Genomic DNA, 17,866 nt, shown 5'->3' with positions numbered 1-17,866 from the left:
GCCTCACAGCAGGAAGGTTTGAATCCCGGTTCAAACAGGGCTCTTTCTGTGCAGAGTTTACATGTTTGTTGTTTGGATGGATTGAATTTAGTTTTAAGCAGCTACCAGGAATAGCTAGCAATCAATCCACGTGAGCATCTTGTCTCCTTTTGTTTCACAATGCAATCTATAAAGTCTTTGGAGTGGTCTCTAAATGTAAGCCCTGTGGTTCCCCGCCTCTTAACTCATGTCAAAGGTCAAAGCTGTCGCAGGGAATTTGAACTTTTGAACTTATGCATCTGTTCCATTATATTTTCATCACATGCATCCATCGCCATTTTCAGATCTTTGAATATCTATCTTTAAATCCATGTGAGCATCTTATCTTCTTTTCTTTCACAATGCAATCTATAAAGTCTTTGGAGTGGTCTCTATAGCTGAGCCCTGTGGTTCTACAGCTCTAAACTGATGTCAAAGGTCAAAGCTGTCGCAGGGAAATTGATCTTTAACATTACATTTTCATCACATGCATCCATCGCCATACTCAGATCTATGAATATCTATGTGAGCGTCAGTCAAACAAATACTTTAACACTTTAACTACTACAACCAGCTCTGGGATTTCTCTCCTTGTTTATTCTAGGGTGATTAAATCTAAACTTGCTCTCACTGACCCATTATGTGCACTTAACTAATCACCGCCTCATTACCCCCCCCACTTTACATGAAAAACACTTCCCCCGGGTGCAGGCGGATCACATGCAATGAGAACAAGCACAACATCAGTAAACCATGTGCTTTTATTACCAGTGCATATTCATAAAGAAAAAACAAAAATTGTTTGTAGTGGTGAGACACAATCAGCGCAGGTTAAAATGCTAAAAAGGTGGAAACCCCTCGACTCTATAAAAGACGTCCGGGCTCCTGTTTGGCAACAAGTCAAACAACACGTGAAACGGCAGCTTCCTGGTGGAGCTAACTGGTGGAGCTAACTGGTGACGGCAGGTCACTTCCTGCTGGTGTTGGGGATGATATCGGACCAGGAAGCTGCCGTCCTTCCTGCACCTGCTCTCTTCCTCTGCTCCGGCACCAGGGTTGCGTTTGACATTACAGAGAATGAACACTGGGAGAAGCAGGAGCAGCAACACCTCTACTGGTACAAGGTTTTTTTTACTCTACATGGCTTGATACAGTTCAGGCAGAAACTGGGATATAACAGCGTTTGTTTTGTTCAGACAGCCGAATCCAGGATAAGGTTTCTGGTAAATATTGTCTTATAAATGTAACACTTTTGTCATGGTTTCCTATGTGCAAGCAAAACAAAACAAAAACAAAACAGAAAAGATGGTAAAACGGAATTCATGCTCCATTCCAATAGCTTTGTAATCTCGTGTTTTGCACAGGTCAGCAGTTTTCTTACAACGTCTCCGTTTCAAAAAATCCAAAAGTCTATGAAACCATTTTGTTTCTATTGTTCGTGTGTGATATGAATGGGTTTCCTGAGATATGTGTTATTTTCTGAATCCGGTTTGGAAAAAGGCAACAAAAAAAAAAATTGATACTATGAAACCATTCTGGAAATCTTCAGCAATTCATCTGTAATTTTTGATGACATCCCAAATGAAAATAGAGAAAATGTGTCACTAGTTTTAGAAAACTGCTTCCCTACGTGCACAAACACTGATTTCTGCTGGATTGTGAATTCTCCTTTACGGTGAAAAGTGTGAAAAGAAAGCACACACCCGTTTAGAAAAATAATTTGTAAATGCTGAACTAGTGTATAAAATAAAATAAATTAGCTTTTTTTTTTGTCGTTTTGTTTGTTTTTTTTCCCTTTGAAACAACAGACATGAACAAAAAAAAGGATTATTGTGCTGCTTACATTAGCAATAAATATGACACATGTCTTCTTATTCAGCAAGTGCTGGGTATGTTTCGAAAGCACAATCTTTGTTGTTGTATTTTTAAACAGCTGCCGTACACACGTTTAAAATCCTAGAAAGTCCTCGACTGCTGCCCCCCCGCCCCCGTGAGCCAAAAGGCCCGTGTTTCAAATTCATAGCACATACCGAGTGATCTAATATACACAATATACATTTATGTATATACAGTACATACAGCAAATCAATGCACGGATGGTGGTGTGAGTTATGTCACGTGAGATGTCCCTAAAAGATTATTATTGTTTGTACACTTCACTGCTAAAGAAAGCGCGGCGCTGTTCACTTCACTGTAAGCGTCTACGAGTGGATGAGGAAAGCAACGGATGGGTACACTGTGCTGTTGCCTAGGCGTGGAGATCAAAGTAAACTTCATGCATTTGGACGAGTTATGGCTCATTAAATACTTCATCCTCTTACCGGGTCGGCTCTCTCACAATCTGAGGGGCTGACCACACCAGAACGCTTCTGCACTCAAAACCAGTCCGTAGCTTCATGTCCACGACTCGTCCCAAAGACGCCACATCACCCAACTTTAAGAAAACCAACCTCCACTACACGTCATTAAGATTAAAACTCAGGTTCAGACACGTAATTACATCCTGGAGTGTGTGTGTGTGTGTGTGGGGGGGGGGGGGGATGGTCTGATGTGCACATCGAAAGGCTGCAGTGGAAAGGTCGTTGCACCCTGTGGATTACATTGGTTGTTGTCGTCTGTCAGTGCTTTGCAGTGGTGAGGATGGCGCCCCCCTCAGGTCTAGGATGGCGCCCCCCTCAGGTCTCTACTGCAGGTAGCGGTAGACCTTGAAGCAGTGGTTCCCGGAGTCGGCCACCGCCACGTGGCCGTCGGACGTGAGGGCCAGGCCCTGGGGCCCGTACAGGGGGTCCGCTGTGGTGTTGATGTAGGACAGGAAGGAGCCTGAGCTGTCGAACACCTGCACAGAGGTGACAGGTCGGAGACGTGAGGCATGTTCCTAGATAATGAATTTAAGGACCGTGTGTTTGATAACATGTGGTTTTCTCAAACTAACCTGGATCCGACTGTTGCCCCAATCCGCGACGATGATGTTCCCGTTGGCGTCCACGGCCACGCCGGTCGGAGCGTTGAACTGTCCGTTCCCTTCTCCGTGGGAACCGAACTTAAACAGGAACTCCCCGTCTGCGTTGTACACCTGCAGGAGAGATCACACAGGAAACACTCTGCTGTCACACATAATACAATATGTTGACATAAACAGGATATGCAGAATATTTAAAAAATATTTATGATAACACAGCTATTCAGTCTACTTGCACTTTAATTCTCATGATTGAAATGTCATAAATATATATCTCACTTCAAGTGTACGCAAGCGTTTTTAATAACATTTGGTACAATGTAATTTGGTAAATCTGTGTGTTTATTTAATATAAAGAGTGATATTATTTGTATTGATTTATAGCTGCCATGGGGAAATTATGAGAAGATCATTTTTACCATTTAACACGTCCACTACTTAAGTTAGATAAGTGGGACTTATTTAATTTTAGGTAAAAAGTAGGAATGCTGAGCAAAGAAACTGGGAGAGATGTTTTCCTCTGATTAAATTGATTCTAAATGTAAAATTAATTGACTTTTTTTATGATTTCCCTATAAGCTGTTTATTCACAATACTTCCAACTCAGGTTTTGTACAAAGAAAAAGTTCAAAGACACTTGAGACAAACCGTACCTTAACTGAATGGTTGTGGAAGTCGGTCACCACAATTTCATTCTTGTTATTTACGGCCACAAAGTGAGGACCTGGAAACAGCAGAGGAAACAGGAGAAGGAAAAAGGAAAAGATGCGTCAGCGGCTGCTTTACAACACACGAGAGGAAGTCCCTGACTATTTTTGGACACTGAAAACACAGAGAACACAAAAGACACTCAGAGTTGACGTGGGACACAACGTGGGACACGACAGAGCTGAAGCATCGACATGGAAAAAGAACACAGAGATTTGTTTGCTCAGTTCACACTCACGGGGAATTTGTTACTTACTGAAAACTGGGCCAGATTTACTAATCTTTTGCTCCAGTGCAATGTTTGCACCACTTTTTTCTGAAGGGAAAGAAAAGGTCCAGGTGAGAAATGAAAAATCTGACAGAACGAGTGAGTTTCAGCAGAAATACTGTCGCCTGTGCAACGACTGAGGCAATTTCACTGCAAGAGTCCAGTAATACATGCAAACAGTTTGTTAGAATGAATTAAAAACAGTTGTTTATCTTATTAGCAGTTATTTATTCTCACCTAAAATCTGAGTGAGAGGGAAAGGTTTGTGGACAACCGTGAAATGTCAAACATGGTTTATAACTTGTACTAAGATGGTAAGGTCTTTTAAAAAAAAAAAAAGATTATTATGCAACATTAATGAATAATAATAATACGTGTGCTATGATGCCCATAATCACAGGCAGTAAATAAAGATGGACGACAAGACAGCTCCCCAAAATGTAGCCAAAATATACTGATATCCCCCTGGTGGCTGGCTGCAGAGCGTTTATCTGCAGGAGATGCGTCCATCTTTATTTACAATCTCTTTGCATCATCAAAGAAAGCAGCTAAACATGCTAACATTAATTAGCACGTCAGATTAAAGGGAAACATGCTGGTCATTAAATAAAATATTTCTACAAATTAACGTGAACATTCCTGTAAAGAAACATAATTAAAATCTGTAAGTCTGGCCCAACATCCCGCCCTGAAACGCAAAGCATCATGGGATGTGTGCATCTTCTCCTACAAGAGAAACAAATCATGAAACCATCCTACTTTAGGGAACTTGTAGTTTCAGCACACGATACCTGCAAAGTGTCTGTCTGACGTTCCTCTCGCTCCGAACTTGGTGACCAGCTTCCCGTTGGCTTGGAAGATGAAGACGCAGCAGGCTTTGTTATCAACGGTGATGATGTGGCCGTTCTTATCCACGGCGACGCCTTTCGGTCCCATCAGCCTCCCGGCGCCGATCTTGCTCTGCGACAGTCAGAGGGACACTTTGGTTATTCGGTGAATCTCTGTAACGAACGTAGTGTTCTGTCCTCCTGGCTGTGAGCTCTCACCTTGAACTTGCCGTCCGAGGAGAAGATGCTGATCCACCGGTTGTCGTAGTCGGCCACGATGATGTCACCGTTCACGTCCACCGTGACCCCGGTGGGGCGCTGCAGCTGCCCCGGGGAACGGCCCCGGACACCGAACCTCATCTTGAACTGGCCGTCGTTTGAGAAGACCTAGAAAACAGGGAACAATACAAATCACCTCACGGCCTAAACCCAGATATTGGTTTAACAGATCCAGAGAATAGTGATCACTGACCTGTATGCACTGGTTGTTGCTGTCCGCCACCACAATCCGACCGTTACTGGAGGTGGAGATGCCTTGAAGGTTGGTGAATTCGGCTTTGTCTCGACCTCTGGTTCCTGTCATATAAACAAGAGAAACATGAATATGTCAGTACTTCACGTTTATACAAACCATAGAGAACAGAGGGAACTACTTTGTGTGAAGTCTAAAGCTGAACTCTCTGCATCATCAGGTCTTAAACTAATGTCCTGCAGCTCCTTCAGCAGTTCACATCATAAGGAAGTATCCAGTCATCCACCCACCCACTCTGTAGATCAGCTCGTCCTCGATGGGGTTCTCCTTCTTCTTGGTGGTGCTGTACATGCTGGAGGGCCTGCGCACGGCCTTCTGTCGGACGTGACCTCCCCCTCCGCTCGGGGACTTCACTCGTCTCTTCACGTCCTCCGGCGACTGCAGGACGTCGGACGGCTTGACGGCCCGCAGACGGTACGGCCCCCCCCTCACCGGCTGCTCGTACAGCAGCAGGGAGAAGGTGTACTCTCCCTCCGTGCGGATGGTGTAGCCGACCTCGTAGGTGCCGTTTTTGTTGTCCGCCACCTCAGCCTCGGTGCACGCTCCGTCCGCCGAGATGATCTCTGCCCTGAGAGCAGCGTTCCCAGTTTTCACCAGCTCCCCGTCCTTATCCTTGGTGGTGACCGTGACGGTGGTGTGCTGGCCGACCAGCGCGTGGCGCAGGCCTTCACCGGTGGCGACGCTCGTGTGGCCCACGGCCCCCGTCGTGATCAGGACTCCCAGGTTCTGGATGGAGCGCCTCAGTCCGTCCGTCTCTACCTGGCACTCCAGATGTCCGTTCTCGTGTGGCTGCTCGGGGAAGGTGTGCCGTGCCAGGGCGCTGACCCGCTCGCCCATCTGCTTCTGGACCAGCAGCACCTCGGTGGCGGTGCCGTGGCTCAGCGCCTGCTCCGTGAAGTTGCAGCTGCTCTGGATGTTTTCTTTGCCCTGAAGCAGAGAGGTCAGCTGCACCTGAAGCACCTGCGATTCACCAAAGACACAAGAAGCAGACATTCAGAGGGGCCAATGCTAAATCACAGCACATTTCCACTCTCCACAGTTTAAACCTCAGAAACCAGTCAGACCTTCTGCTTGGTGCTGCAGATGTTCTCCACCTCAGTGACCAGAGCCGTCTTGCGTTGGTGTAACGCCTTCTCCAGCTCGTCGAACGTGTTGCTGATGTCGGTCACGGCGTCATTCTTCCTGTCCGAAAGCTGCTTGGAGATTTCATTCACCAGCTCAATGGCAGCCGTCAACTGAGGTAGTCTGCAAAGATAAATCAAAATATCAAATTAGCATTATTGATTTACAGCACAATGACAGAAACCGGTGACGGAGGACGTTGTACCTGTTGCGCACGGTGTCCAGCTGGTTGCTGAGTGCGGACTTGTGTTGCTCCAGCACGTCCCTCAGAGGAACCGTCACATGTTCCCGGTGTTCTCCCTCCGTGCACTCCAGACACATGGCGGTCTCACACGACTCGCAGTAAAACTCCATCACCTGCAGAGGGCGCAGTGGAGCAAGAGACAAGTCAACATTCCAATTTCTGTGGGTACATCCGTTTAGAAATGTTAACAAATATGAGAAATATGAGATTTAAAAGTACAAAGTATTTTCATGAACTCTGGGGTTGATGTGGTGGTTTTCATTGACAGTAATAACACGCTCCATCCTTTGACTGACCTTGCCCTCATGGTTGGGACAGGAGAGGGGCTGACAGGCCGTAGCTGCACTGGCCGACTCGAGCACGTTGCAGGCCTCGGGCTGGCTGCACTCGGGGTCTCGCTGCAACACCTCCATCAGGTTGGTGATGAAGAAGTTGTTCTGCAGGGCCGCCACGCCCTTCTCCGGCAAGATGGAGGTCTGTCTGCACACGGGGCACGACAGCGTCAGAGACTGGGGAGGGATGTAGTTCTGTAGACATCTGCGCAGAGAGGAGACGTGGAAAGGAATTATTTAGGTCCATGTTCAACGTGCTGCAAAAACTACTTAAGAAAGTATTAGTAATCATAAACTATTTATATATAGCTCGTTTTAAAACACAATTTGACAAAGTGCTTAGAGCAAAGCAAGAAAATATAAGCAAACTATCAATGTTGGAACAGGACAAGGGGGACAAGCTAATTCACAATCTAATAAACGTTTAGGTGGTCGGAAAACAATGTAGTGTTTTAAATTAAATGCATAAATATAGAGCTGCGTCACATGAAAAGTTGAACACATAAAAGCAGAAAAGTGACAATAAAAAATAAATGAAAAATGAAAGATTTAAGAAAAGGTGAAAAGAAAACGTTAAAACAAAGTAAAAAAACATTACATCTCATTAAAGCAAGTTTATAAAAATGGGTTTTAAGAAGTGATTTAAAAGAATTGACTGATATCTCGTAGATAGTCACAGACATTCAGGTCCTGAGTGTTTTCACAGGGCACAACTGAGAATCCAATTATTTAAATAGCTGCAAAGCGACGCTGTGGAAATCAACATTGGCTGCCAACACTTTTGTGCCATTAGGAATGCTGTCTGCCTTTCCTGCGGCCTCGTTCAGAGTGGTTGGTGCCTGACATCATGCAGAAGTGTGTGAGTGGGGTGATACTGGTTCATTACGCACTGTCCAACTTCCTCAGATGTTCCGTTAATGCATCCTGCTTAGAGAACTTCCTGCGAAACTCTATTTATGTATTTTCCTATTTGCTCAGCTTCTGCGTGAGCCACACAATGAATGAGAAGCACTGTGCAAACAAAAGCTCGAGTGATCGGTGCCGGGGACTTACTTCTCGCAGAAGGTGTGCAGGCAGGGCAGCACCTTGGGGTTGTGGTAGTGATCCAGACAGATGCTGCAGACCAGGAACTGCTTGTCTATCTGCCGGACCACGGGGCTGGCGCTGCCGGTCTCACGCTTCGCCATGGTCACGGACATTCAGAGGCGGCTCGGGGACCAGTTACCCTGCAGCGTGGAGGAAACAGGACAAAGGTCAAGAAAGCCTCGAGGAAACGTTCGAACAGGGAGAGGAGGAGGGCGTGTTCGTTTACCCTCAGCAGGAGCACCGGGAAGAAATGGGTCATAAAGGTGTTAATGTTATCCAAGGCCTGCATCTATCTTTCTAATGCTTCCCCTTCACTTAAGAAACGGTGTCTGCAGGATGAGCCATTTTCTTTTTCCTGCAAACATCCGAATAGCCAGAGGTTGTTTGACTCTTTAAAAAGGGAAAATCCAAATGGAGGTGATGAAGTTTAAGAGAAATTAATACACGTAATTAACACCACAGGGCAGAGCTCACAGGCAAAACAACGATGCATCATCAGAGCCAACACGTCTGAGTTTACAGAGTTAAAAGTTCAGTGGATGTTTTATTTGCCGTGCACCAAATTCTGCATCTGGTTTCCCTCCCGACAGCACGGTCCAAACACTGTTACATGAAACTGTATCACTGGGTCAAGCGCAGATTATCTGAGCTTGACACTGGCAGGTTGTACATCTGTTATATTGTAAATAAGTACACAAAAGGATTACATGGAAAAACACAGCTGTCACACACAAACAAACAGCACTTGAATGTCAATCAACGATGCTAACAGAAGAGAACCGATCTGTATTTCATTCAACAGCAACGTTTCAGGTATTGATCCGTTGTGGTCGTTGTCTTCCACCTTCTAAAAAACAGATTTGTCAGGAACCACAGTCAAAAAGCGGGTCATCAGCCATTCTTACCATGAGGTCACTTTCAGATCTAATTAGACGTAGGACCTATAATTTCTCTGTTTAATTCTATCATCAGTTTTTAACTTGTAGTGGTCAGTTCATTTTAGATGCTGCTCTTGTTGACACTATCCGAGTCCGTAAAGCTGCTCTATGCCTCTTGAACAGAAGCTCTACATCCACTTCTCGAGAAGTCATTGATGACTGACAGAGTTCAGAGAGGAAGGACTTGCGTGACAGTTCGAGCAGTGATGTCATCGATGACAGTACAAGCACTTACACGTTGAATTACTGTAAAACTAGAACACACTCACACTCAGTGGAGCTCAACCCTTTGCCAAGGGCCAACAGTTCCCTTGAATCCAATCAAGCTGCAACACATTACACACACACTCATTGACATCACTTCCCTGAATATGACTGATTTTGTTCATCAAGATCCATAAATTATTTCACTAGGAAAAGAGTGAACATGTTGAATGATGCCCTTTCCTCTTCTGCTCTGACCCACAACACATCCTGTCAGCAGGTTTTAAGGAAATCTATTTGGTTGTTTTTGTGTAAACTTGCTTACAATCAAACAAAGTAACAAACCAACAAAAAAATGACCGGGGTGAAAACATAACCTCCTCGTGGATGAAATGAATGAATGAGCAGCTAATTCCGTATTTCAAACAAATGGCGAATAAATCTAATAAATCTAATAATAAAAATTCATCACTAAACACTGACTGAGGTGTTTTGCTCTGTAAAAGCTGTGGATGTCACTTGGAAACGTGTCACTACACTGGGACTTAACACTGCACCAGTAGCAGCCGAACTGTAAAACATCATTGTTCAGTTTCTAATGATATATTATGGTTCTGAGGGAGGTTTCAAGAAAATAAAAGAGTCATCATAATGACGTGAATATGAACAGAACACCCAGTTTATGGATTTTATATGACATAATGTGTCAAGGCTCAAAAAGTTCCAGTTAATCGTCTGGATCTAAATATTCCTAAGAAAACAAACCTTTTCTAAGAAAGTACCATTGACTCACCCATCCCCTCTCACTGAGTCACCGCCCTATGACTGTACACCTCTTCAGCCTCATCCCCCGTTCCACTGATCCATCCGCTTGTAACGTCTTGTTTGGGGCTGCGTCTAAACAACTGCTCCCTCAATCTGACCTGAGGCCTGTGCGTCATCTCTCGCACCAGGAGCCACACAAAGCTCCTCCCCTCCCTGACGTCCAGCTCTGAGCCCCTTTTCTTTGAGAGCAAGGAGAGGAAACAGGAAGCCTCTCTGAGACGCCACTCCCCGAAAATTCCTCCTTCCCTTGACTCCCAGCAGGCTGAGTTCATGCACACCCACCTGTCTGTCTGTCTGTGTGTGTGTCTGTGTGTGTGTCTGTGTGTCTGTGTGTCTGTGTGTCTGTGTGTCTGTCTGCCTCTCTGTGTCTGTCTGTGGGGACGGGGAGGATGAGGGCAGGGGGGGGGACTAACATTGAGCCTGTCTCACATGAGCTAGCAGGCCTCAGAGGCAGCTGTCCCTCCCTGCAGCACAGAGCGGCGGCCTCGAACAATGGCATTCCAGTCGCTCTCTCAGCCCACCACCCCACCACCCCACACGTCTTCTCCCCTCTGTCCTCTCCTCCTTCCTCCTCTCTGTATCTCTCTCTCTCCCAGCCACATAAAATGGATTCACAGCATCAGCAGGCCTGATTTCAGCCGCAAACGTCTTGCAGATGGGGATTTTCTCAGGCAGCCGGGCCTCATTGTTGCCACTTGCCAAGTGATTACTGACTGAGGCGCTGTGCAGACTCGGAGGCCTTTCACTGTGCACACAGCCCGACCCTCTCCTGTCTCCCCCTCCCCTCCCCTCCCCTCCCTGCAGGGGCCGTCCTCCCCTTCACATGGACACTGAAGTGCAGCAGCTGAGCAGTGACATCATGAGGAAGCTCGAGCAGCCAAAGCCCCTCAGGCTCCTCCCCTCACTCGGCTAGCTCGCCACTGCCTCTACGGCTGCGGCAGCACCCACTCACCCTCCCCACCACCACCACCACCACCACCACCTCCTCCACTTCCCTTGCTCCCTGCCGGCCCGTTCCCTCCCCAGTTCCTCCCACTCGCCTCACCACAGAAGAGAGGATTCTTGCTTTAAAACGCTCGCTGACTTGCAGCCCTGGCTTCGCTGTGCACGTACGTGGAGAGGAGACGACACTTTCAAAAAACAAAACCACAAAAACAGGATCAATGAAATCACAGCTTTGAATAAGCCTTTGTCACGAAGCTCTAAAAGGGTTCAGTTATTTCAAGATGTACCTTGGTAACAGACGGATGAATCTAAAAATAAACATAATCCGTGAGTCGGAATATTGAAAACACAGCTGTGACAGAAGCATGGCCCAGTAACAGAGGCTGTAGGGATCTACATCTGCAGAATGCTGTGATGATCGAGGCAGCATGTGACCAGACATCCTCTTCAAGGCTTTGTCACGGGAACTGCATGATCAGCACTTCATACAGATGAGGTCAATTATCCGAGTCCGTGTGCAACAGGGTTTTCTCTCCCTCTCTGTGTGTGTGTGTGTGTGTGTGTGTGTGTGTGTGGAGTATCTGCGTCACACAGGAACATGTCGCCTGCTGGAAAGTGTGTGAATTCATCTGTTTGACGGCAAAGCGTCCCCGGCCACACTCTCACTCTGCATTACCGTTAAGTGGATTAATGACCTCATACAGGGTCAGGCCCTGTCTGCCATCTGGATTACTGCGTCCATAATGACAGACACCATCACGCCCAATCAACTCAAATCTGGTTTAAAGCCGGCACCTTGTGTCAACGTCCTGCTAAACGTGGCACGACACACAAACAGCTAATGCTCGTTCACAAGGCAGATTACACACGAGGACGTGCTCCGGGGCTTCAGGTGAAATGTTTGGGTCACGAACGTCTTTCTCCCAGAACATCTAATTCTAATATGAATGGTAAAATTGGATTACCGAAACCTGAGCTCAGAGGAAAACAGCTCTGGGTTGATTCTGCTTCACGCGGGCAGGTTGCCACGGCCCCATTTTACACCTGTCCCAGAAAACGCTGCTTGTTGTTTTTGAAATAACGAGTCGTGTACGAGCTGCACTGCTTTCTGCAAATCATCACTTTCAGATGCTTTTGTCCTTCACGATATAATGATTCATGTTTTGCTGTAAATTAAAAAAATTTCGGCCTCTGACTAATGATTAGTGGGTTTTAATGAGTGATTTTATATTACAGATGAGAAAAGGCTCCTCTCAGAATCACCCAAAAATTGAATATATGATCTACTTCTCTCACCGCAGTAGTTTTTAATTATTCATGAGACACGTTACATAAGATTCAGTGGAGACTCCATACAAATATAACCTCTTAAATATGTCGGTCTCTTTCCACAGTGGGAGTCTTTATGGGGTTAGTCCATGGAAAAGAAACACACAAAGACAACACACCACCATTTTTGATATAAAAGAGTTCCCATAGAAAACTATTCACAACTACATCTGTAGAATATCTTGTCTAAATGGTGAATGGTTCTAGAAATAAATAGTTTCTACACAGATATTAAATTACCATCACTCTAGTGTGTAGTTTTGCATGAAGCAATGTGCTGCTTTGCTTAATATCAGGGCTGCTTATAGTGAAATCATTATATTAATATCAATATGGATATTGTCTAATATCGTGATACGAGTGAACCTAAAATCACAAATATAACCATCAAAGTGACTTTGTTCCATATTCCATCGTATGTCTATTAATATCTTGCCTTTGTGACGTGATTTCACTGAAACATGATAAATGGCAGAGGATGAGTTGTAAACTATTAATTCTCAGATTGTTAGTTTCATTCCTGAGCTGTGACGAGTCCAGGATCCAGGATGTTTGCACTTCAAGGCCCATAAAAAGGATTTTTCTCTTCACTTCCTCTTCCTGTGTTTGAGAGAAACCTTCAGCCTCGTCTGGTATTTCCAGTCTGCGTCTCTGTATCATCTCTTTGTCTCTGCAGGATTAATTGGACTAAATACTTTGTAATCCCCGATACTCAGTTCTGATCTGTTTGCTGGACTAAATCTGGGGGAAAGTCCTGACCTGACGTATAGGAAGCGATGGCCCCCCCTGAAGATGCTCTGTCAACAGTGTTTAAATACAGACTGAACTTTGTGTTTCCATCCACAGCTGTTGTGTCCTCTCTCCCAGTGTGTGTGTGTCATCAGGAGGTAAATGCTCCTGTTTACACTCGGCCTGGGCACTAACACTTATTGTGTTACGTTCTGAGGAAACATGTTGAGAGACAGAAAGTGAGATCTGCATGTTTAAGAGTAAAAGTGAAAAGACAGTTCTGAGGTTTTACAGTAACCGAGCTCCAGACACTGATTCAGTTAAAACATTATAACTCTCTACATTACTAATGTCACAAATCATCTGCATCACAGCAAATATCTATTTATCATTATTATTATTTGTTTAAAACTATTATGTTGATTCACCGGGCAGTAAATTGATGAGTTAATGGGAGACTTGTGATGATTATCTGATGGATTCTCATCCAGACTGAAGCGTGACCAATTTAATTTTCCAATTTGTATGAGCAACAACAAACCAAAAGGGCTCCTGTGTGGTTTGGAACCAGGAGGCTGACGTGGAGCCGAAATTATGAAAACCCAGAGCATCAAATCTCAAGGAGTACATTTCTGTGTTAAGGGGCCACTGGGGGGGGTAAAGGTGCCCGGTCCTGTGATGAGTCATCAGTTATTGCTCCCACTGCACAGAAACCAGTGCTCGTCAAACTAATAAGCTCCGGCCTTCACTGGGCTGCGACCGATGAAGGAATCTGTCTCAATGCACCAGCCTCTGTCAGGAGAGTCCGAGCAGTGGACACAGGATGAGAGAAAAACTGTGTTTGAGCGTTTTAAACGTTTCAAAAGGACAAAAACGAGTTTGTTTCATGAATTCATCGTATGCATAACTACTTCCATGTGTTTCTATGTTTATTTTATTCTCTCCTGATGATCTGAGTCTGATGGGACTACATTCGCATGAACAACAAGTGCCTGTCCAAAAATGTGCTGACTAAGTCTGGGCCCGAGCTCCATTAAAAAGTCAGGATGCATGGCTCTTATTTTGAAATTCAATGAGGATGCATTTTTAAAAAGGACAAACGCTGCAGTCGTCTTCTATCTTTTTACTTCCTCTGCAGATGTTTGGTTGATGAGATCTGGCAGCTAACGAGAGAGGCATGAGAGAAAGTGACCACTTCATGTGGAGTGGGATGGTCAGCAGAATTTTTAATCAACACTGACACAAAGGAAGGAGCCAGGGGACTGTGTCTGTGTCTCTCTCTGTGAGCCCTTCATTACAAAAGGCCGGCAGAAGACAATGCAGCGTGCAGGCAGAGATTCTGCAGGAACAACACGATCCACTGCAGGTTTTATAGACAAGAACGACCGGTGCACCCTTGTCCACCTGCAGTAAGAGCTGCTGAGTGACTGTGGCGTCTCATGTGATCACTCAGATGCAATTTGTTTTAGAGCCAATAGAACCATACGTTATGATATATGAGCCTTTCACAGTGAGTTGGGATGTGAAAGCTTTTTAAACAGAATGAACAAGGTCGTAGAGGTGCACTTATGTTTAAATTTCATAAATAGATTTATTTGTTATCTTATTTTCCAGTTCTATGTGAATGCATTTGTATCTTATTTTTATTTATAATAAAGTTTATGGTTAAAAATCAATCCTCAGTTACATTTCTTTGTGAAAAGAAGGGACAATGACATCTTGGTTGTTATGGCCAATTTTTTTTTTATGTTTATACGCCAATATATCTGTATCCCAATTTTCTTTATACCTAATATGGGTATCTACCCCAAAAATCCATATCAGCTGGATGAAATGTAAATGAAATACCAACATGTTGAGTAAATGTTCAGGTTGTGTGAAGAAAGGTATTTAGTTGTGTGTGTGATAACATTTAAATATCATATATTTGTGTTTTCTTTCTCTGTCTGAGTCCAGTCTCTGTTGCGTCCTTTAATATTAATCCTCTCACATGTTAAACGAGGTCAACATTATAATTTAACAATGGCTGCCGGTTTGTCTCTCCCCCTGTATTCAGGTCATCTTTATTTACAGACATTAACTGTAGTTCACTAAAAAATAAGGCTGGAATTAAAGTGCAGTTGCTGAAGATGAAACTAATCAACCACTGGAAATAGACAAGTAGCCCATCGACCACTCAAACCACTTGTTTGTCTCTATTAGATTACATGGGAGAGGTTCAGGGTTTAGACTCTTGCTCAATGACACTTCAGCTCGGGTGGAGCCGGGAATCAAACCAGTAACCTTCAGATACCTGCTCCCCCTCCCTCTGCAATGATCATGATGCTTTATCCTGAGATTGTTGATGTAAACTTTAGACTGGGAGATGTTGCCCGGCTGCAGCCTTGTATAATCTCATCTAATATTACTTACATGGTCTGTTGTGACTGCCTCCTTCTAAATAAGGTCACGATGCTACAGATAATAAAATGTGCTGACCTTAATGGAAAGGGCCAAACCAAAAAGTGTGGTTCAGAAAAATCCATCTCAGAGGAAAGTGAATGACAGAGTCTGATCACAAGTTTTGATCAGTGTAAAACTACAGTAAACAAAGAATGATGAGAAGAATAGAATCAAAAGCCTCCGAGTCAATATTCATATTGAATTCCAAATTTTTATGCAAGGCCAATATTAAAGTTATTATGTGGCTATATGAGTACCCACAATTCACTTCATTTTTTTTTGTTTTGCAGGAAAAAAGTGGGTTTCTCCTCCAGGACTGATTAACTGGACTGTGAAATTTATATCTAAAAGGAGCCAGACACACCAACTGTTTTTTAAATCAATCACATTTGGTTTGTACCATTTGGCTTAGATGCAAAAACATCACATTTACAAGAGGGGCAATATAAACTGGAGATAAATCTGTTTAATGAACGTCTTGTTTAATCTATGTATTTATCACTAAGTATCGATCTACCTACTTCCACATGTGTGCAGAGGGAAATCAACAAGCAGTCTGTTCACTTCTCAGTTACAATATGAGCTTTTCTTGCCGCCAGCCAACACACAACATCTACAAACATTTGTCACTGTTCACTATGCTGTAAAACCAACAACACCATGTTTGCACCACAGTTTTCTTGCACATGATCTGCGCCTCCAGGCCCATGTACACAAACAGAAACCTGACGACCCTACACACTCAGACATGTAACACATGTTCCCCTGGGTTCAGCATCCAGGACCGTCTGCAACCTTCCCGTGACCCTGCATGTGAGAGAAAGCCAACAGAGCCCGACCAGCACCGACCATTTCCAGCAGCTGCTCGTGTCCAACATGTGACTTTAAGGGACAGTTTGACACAAAGATGAACCGTCTTCCAGAACAAAAGACGGATCAATAACCAGCCCCTGAACAATCTGCTCACACTCACAGGCCAGAGGTGTGGACATTTTTTTTTTTTTTTTATGCAAAGGCTATTTCTGCTGCTGCTGCAGTACAATGCAACACGCAGGGTGACACAAGCACCCAAAGATGCTGATTCACATGTGGCTCACACAGCTTTCCCCCGGCACCGTGCACTCCTCCATGCATATTCAGATCAGAGGGAGCAAGGAAAGAAAAGATCAGTAATCCTCCAAACAAAAGGAGCACGTATGCCTGATTACAGAGCCCAGCCCTGAGACTGCAGCAGAGATGCCCACCTGCCACACAGCCAGGGCTGCCTGGGAGCTAAAATGGAGAAGTGTGTGGGCTGGATGAGGAAGCAATAAAGAAACACAGCCGAGGAGATCTTCAGGGCAACAGTTGCTGGAATGAAATGTTTTTACTTCATGTTTTCCTTTACTGATGTTTCATAAAAATATAATACATCACAACCTGGTTTAAACCTCAGCCCCTCTGGGATTTACCAACACACAGATGCAGTTTGTGATGGATCAATTATTCATCCGCTCAGTCCCTGTATCACTGATTTTTCCAGTTAATGGCACAAACAAGATGAGGAAGCCGAAATAGGACACCATGGAGGGAACAGCTGAACAAAATCAGCAGTGAATGGCTGGGATTGTACTCACATGAAATCCCAGCAGGAGGGTCAGCAATCCAGGCCGTGCAGAAGTCTTCCCATTGTCAGTGTCCCAGAGCCTCCACAACACAATCCACAGACTCCAGGCGACAGAGAGGAAAGGGCAGGGTCTGTCTGGGAGAAGAAGAAGGGGACAGTGAGGAAGAGGAGAAGGGAGAAGGAGGAGATCAGGGGGAGTGGCTGACACGCAGCATTGGCCACACAGCTGCTGGGAGGAGCCGAGCAGCCCAATGGCATATGGAGGGGGGCAGGGAATATGCAGAAGAGAGGAAATCTCAGGGAACTGACTGAGGCTCACACAGCCTGGCTGCCTGCTGCAAAGGGGTGTGGCCTCCTGGGATACCGCCCACTTTCCCTAAAAGGACAAAGGGTTTTCAGTTTTATCACCTTTAAGCTTTGAATTATTAGCGTGCGAGGAATTTCTGTAGTGCAAAGACAAAAGGGACGTATACCACCGGATGAAGCAATCATAAAACAACAGACTGTAGTTCAGGGCCAGAGCCTTTTTCCTTTTGTTTGACTTGCATGAAGAGCTTCTTGCTTTTTTTTTTTGAGACCATGAATATGAATTACTGATTATTACACAGAGGGGTGTGACATCAGGGAAATAAGAGCGAGGGCAGAGGGTTGGATGTTTGCAATCATCAGGGGACCAATACAGTTATTCGGGTGGAGTCAGGTGGTTGTGTGGGGGCTGGGGGCACTTGATGAGTCTATTTGGATTCAGAATG

At 44.8% G+C, this 17,866-nt stretch overlaps 1 protein-coding gene across 3 annotated transcripts; it reads right to left on the bottom strand.

Annotated features, from left to right (window-relative positions):
• Positions 1-760: 760 nt before the first annotated feature.
• Positions 761-17,279, bottom strand: LOC128440698 (tripartite motif-containing protein 3). 3 transcript variants are annotated; one of them, XM_053423497.1, is made up of 13 exons: positions 17,125-17,279; positions 8,064-8,236; positions 6,975-7,215; positions 6,640-6,791; positions 6,377-6,557; positions 5,543-6,272; positions 5,253-5,356; positions 5,000-5,167; positions 4,745-4,913; positions 3,942-4,001; positions 3,631-3,701; positions 2,951-3,091; positions 761-2,854 (listed from the first exon to the last, which is right to left on the bottom strand). In XM_053423497.1, exons 2-13 carry the CDS (start codon positions 8,207-8,209, stop codon positions 2,702-2,704), a joined length of 2,316 nt encoding a protein of 771 aa, XP_053279472.1. In that variant the 5' UTR covers positions 8,210-8,236; positions 17,125-17,279; the 3' UTR covers positions 761-2,701. The 3 variants fall into 3 exon arrangements, with proteins under 3 accessions (XP_053279472.1, XP_053279473.1, XP_053279474.1); XM_053423498.1 differs by lacking the exon at positions 17,125-17,279 and adding an exon at positions 10,032-10,207; XM_053423499.1 differs by lacking the exon at positions 3,942-4,001.
• Between the last annotated feature and the right edge of the window lie 587 nt (positions 17,280-17,866).

Source organism: Pleuronectes platessa, chromosome 5 (genome assembly GCF_947347685.1).
Source record: "Pleuronectes platessa chromosome 5, fPlePla1.1, whole genome shotgun sequence".
NCBI classification, from domain to species: Eukaryota; Metazoa; Chordata; class Actinopteri; order Pleuronectiformes; family Pleuronectidae; genus Pleuronectes; species Pleuronectes platessa.
This window is presented reverse-complemented; position numbering and strand designations above follow the sequence as displayed.

What these genes read in the sequence shown, in the direction of transcription:
- LOC128440698 (XM_053423497.1), bottom strand. Translation starts at nt 8,209, where the DNA reads ATGTCCGTGACCATGGCGAAGCGTGAGACCGGCAGCGCCAGCCCCGTG. An exon ending in GCAACAACCAGTGCATACAG is followed by an intron (nt 5,168 to 5,252) that starts GTCAGTGATCAC and finishes CCTGTTTTCTAG; the next exon opens with GTCTTCTCAAACGACGGCCA. An exon ending in TAAATCTGGCCCAGTTTTCA is followed by an intron (nt 3,702 to 3,941) that starts GTAAGTAACAAA and finishes TGCTGTTTCCAG; the next exon opens with GTCCTCACTTTGTGGCCGTA.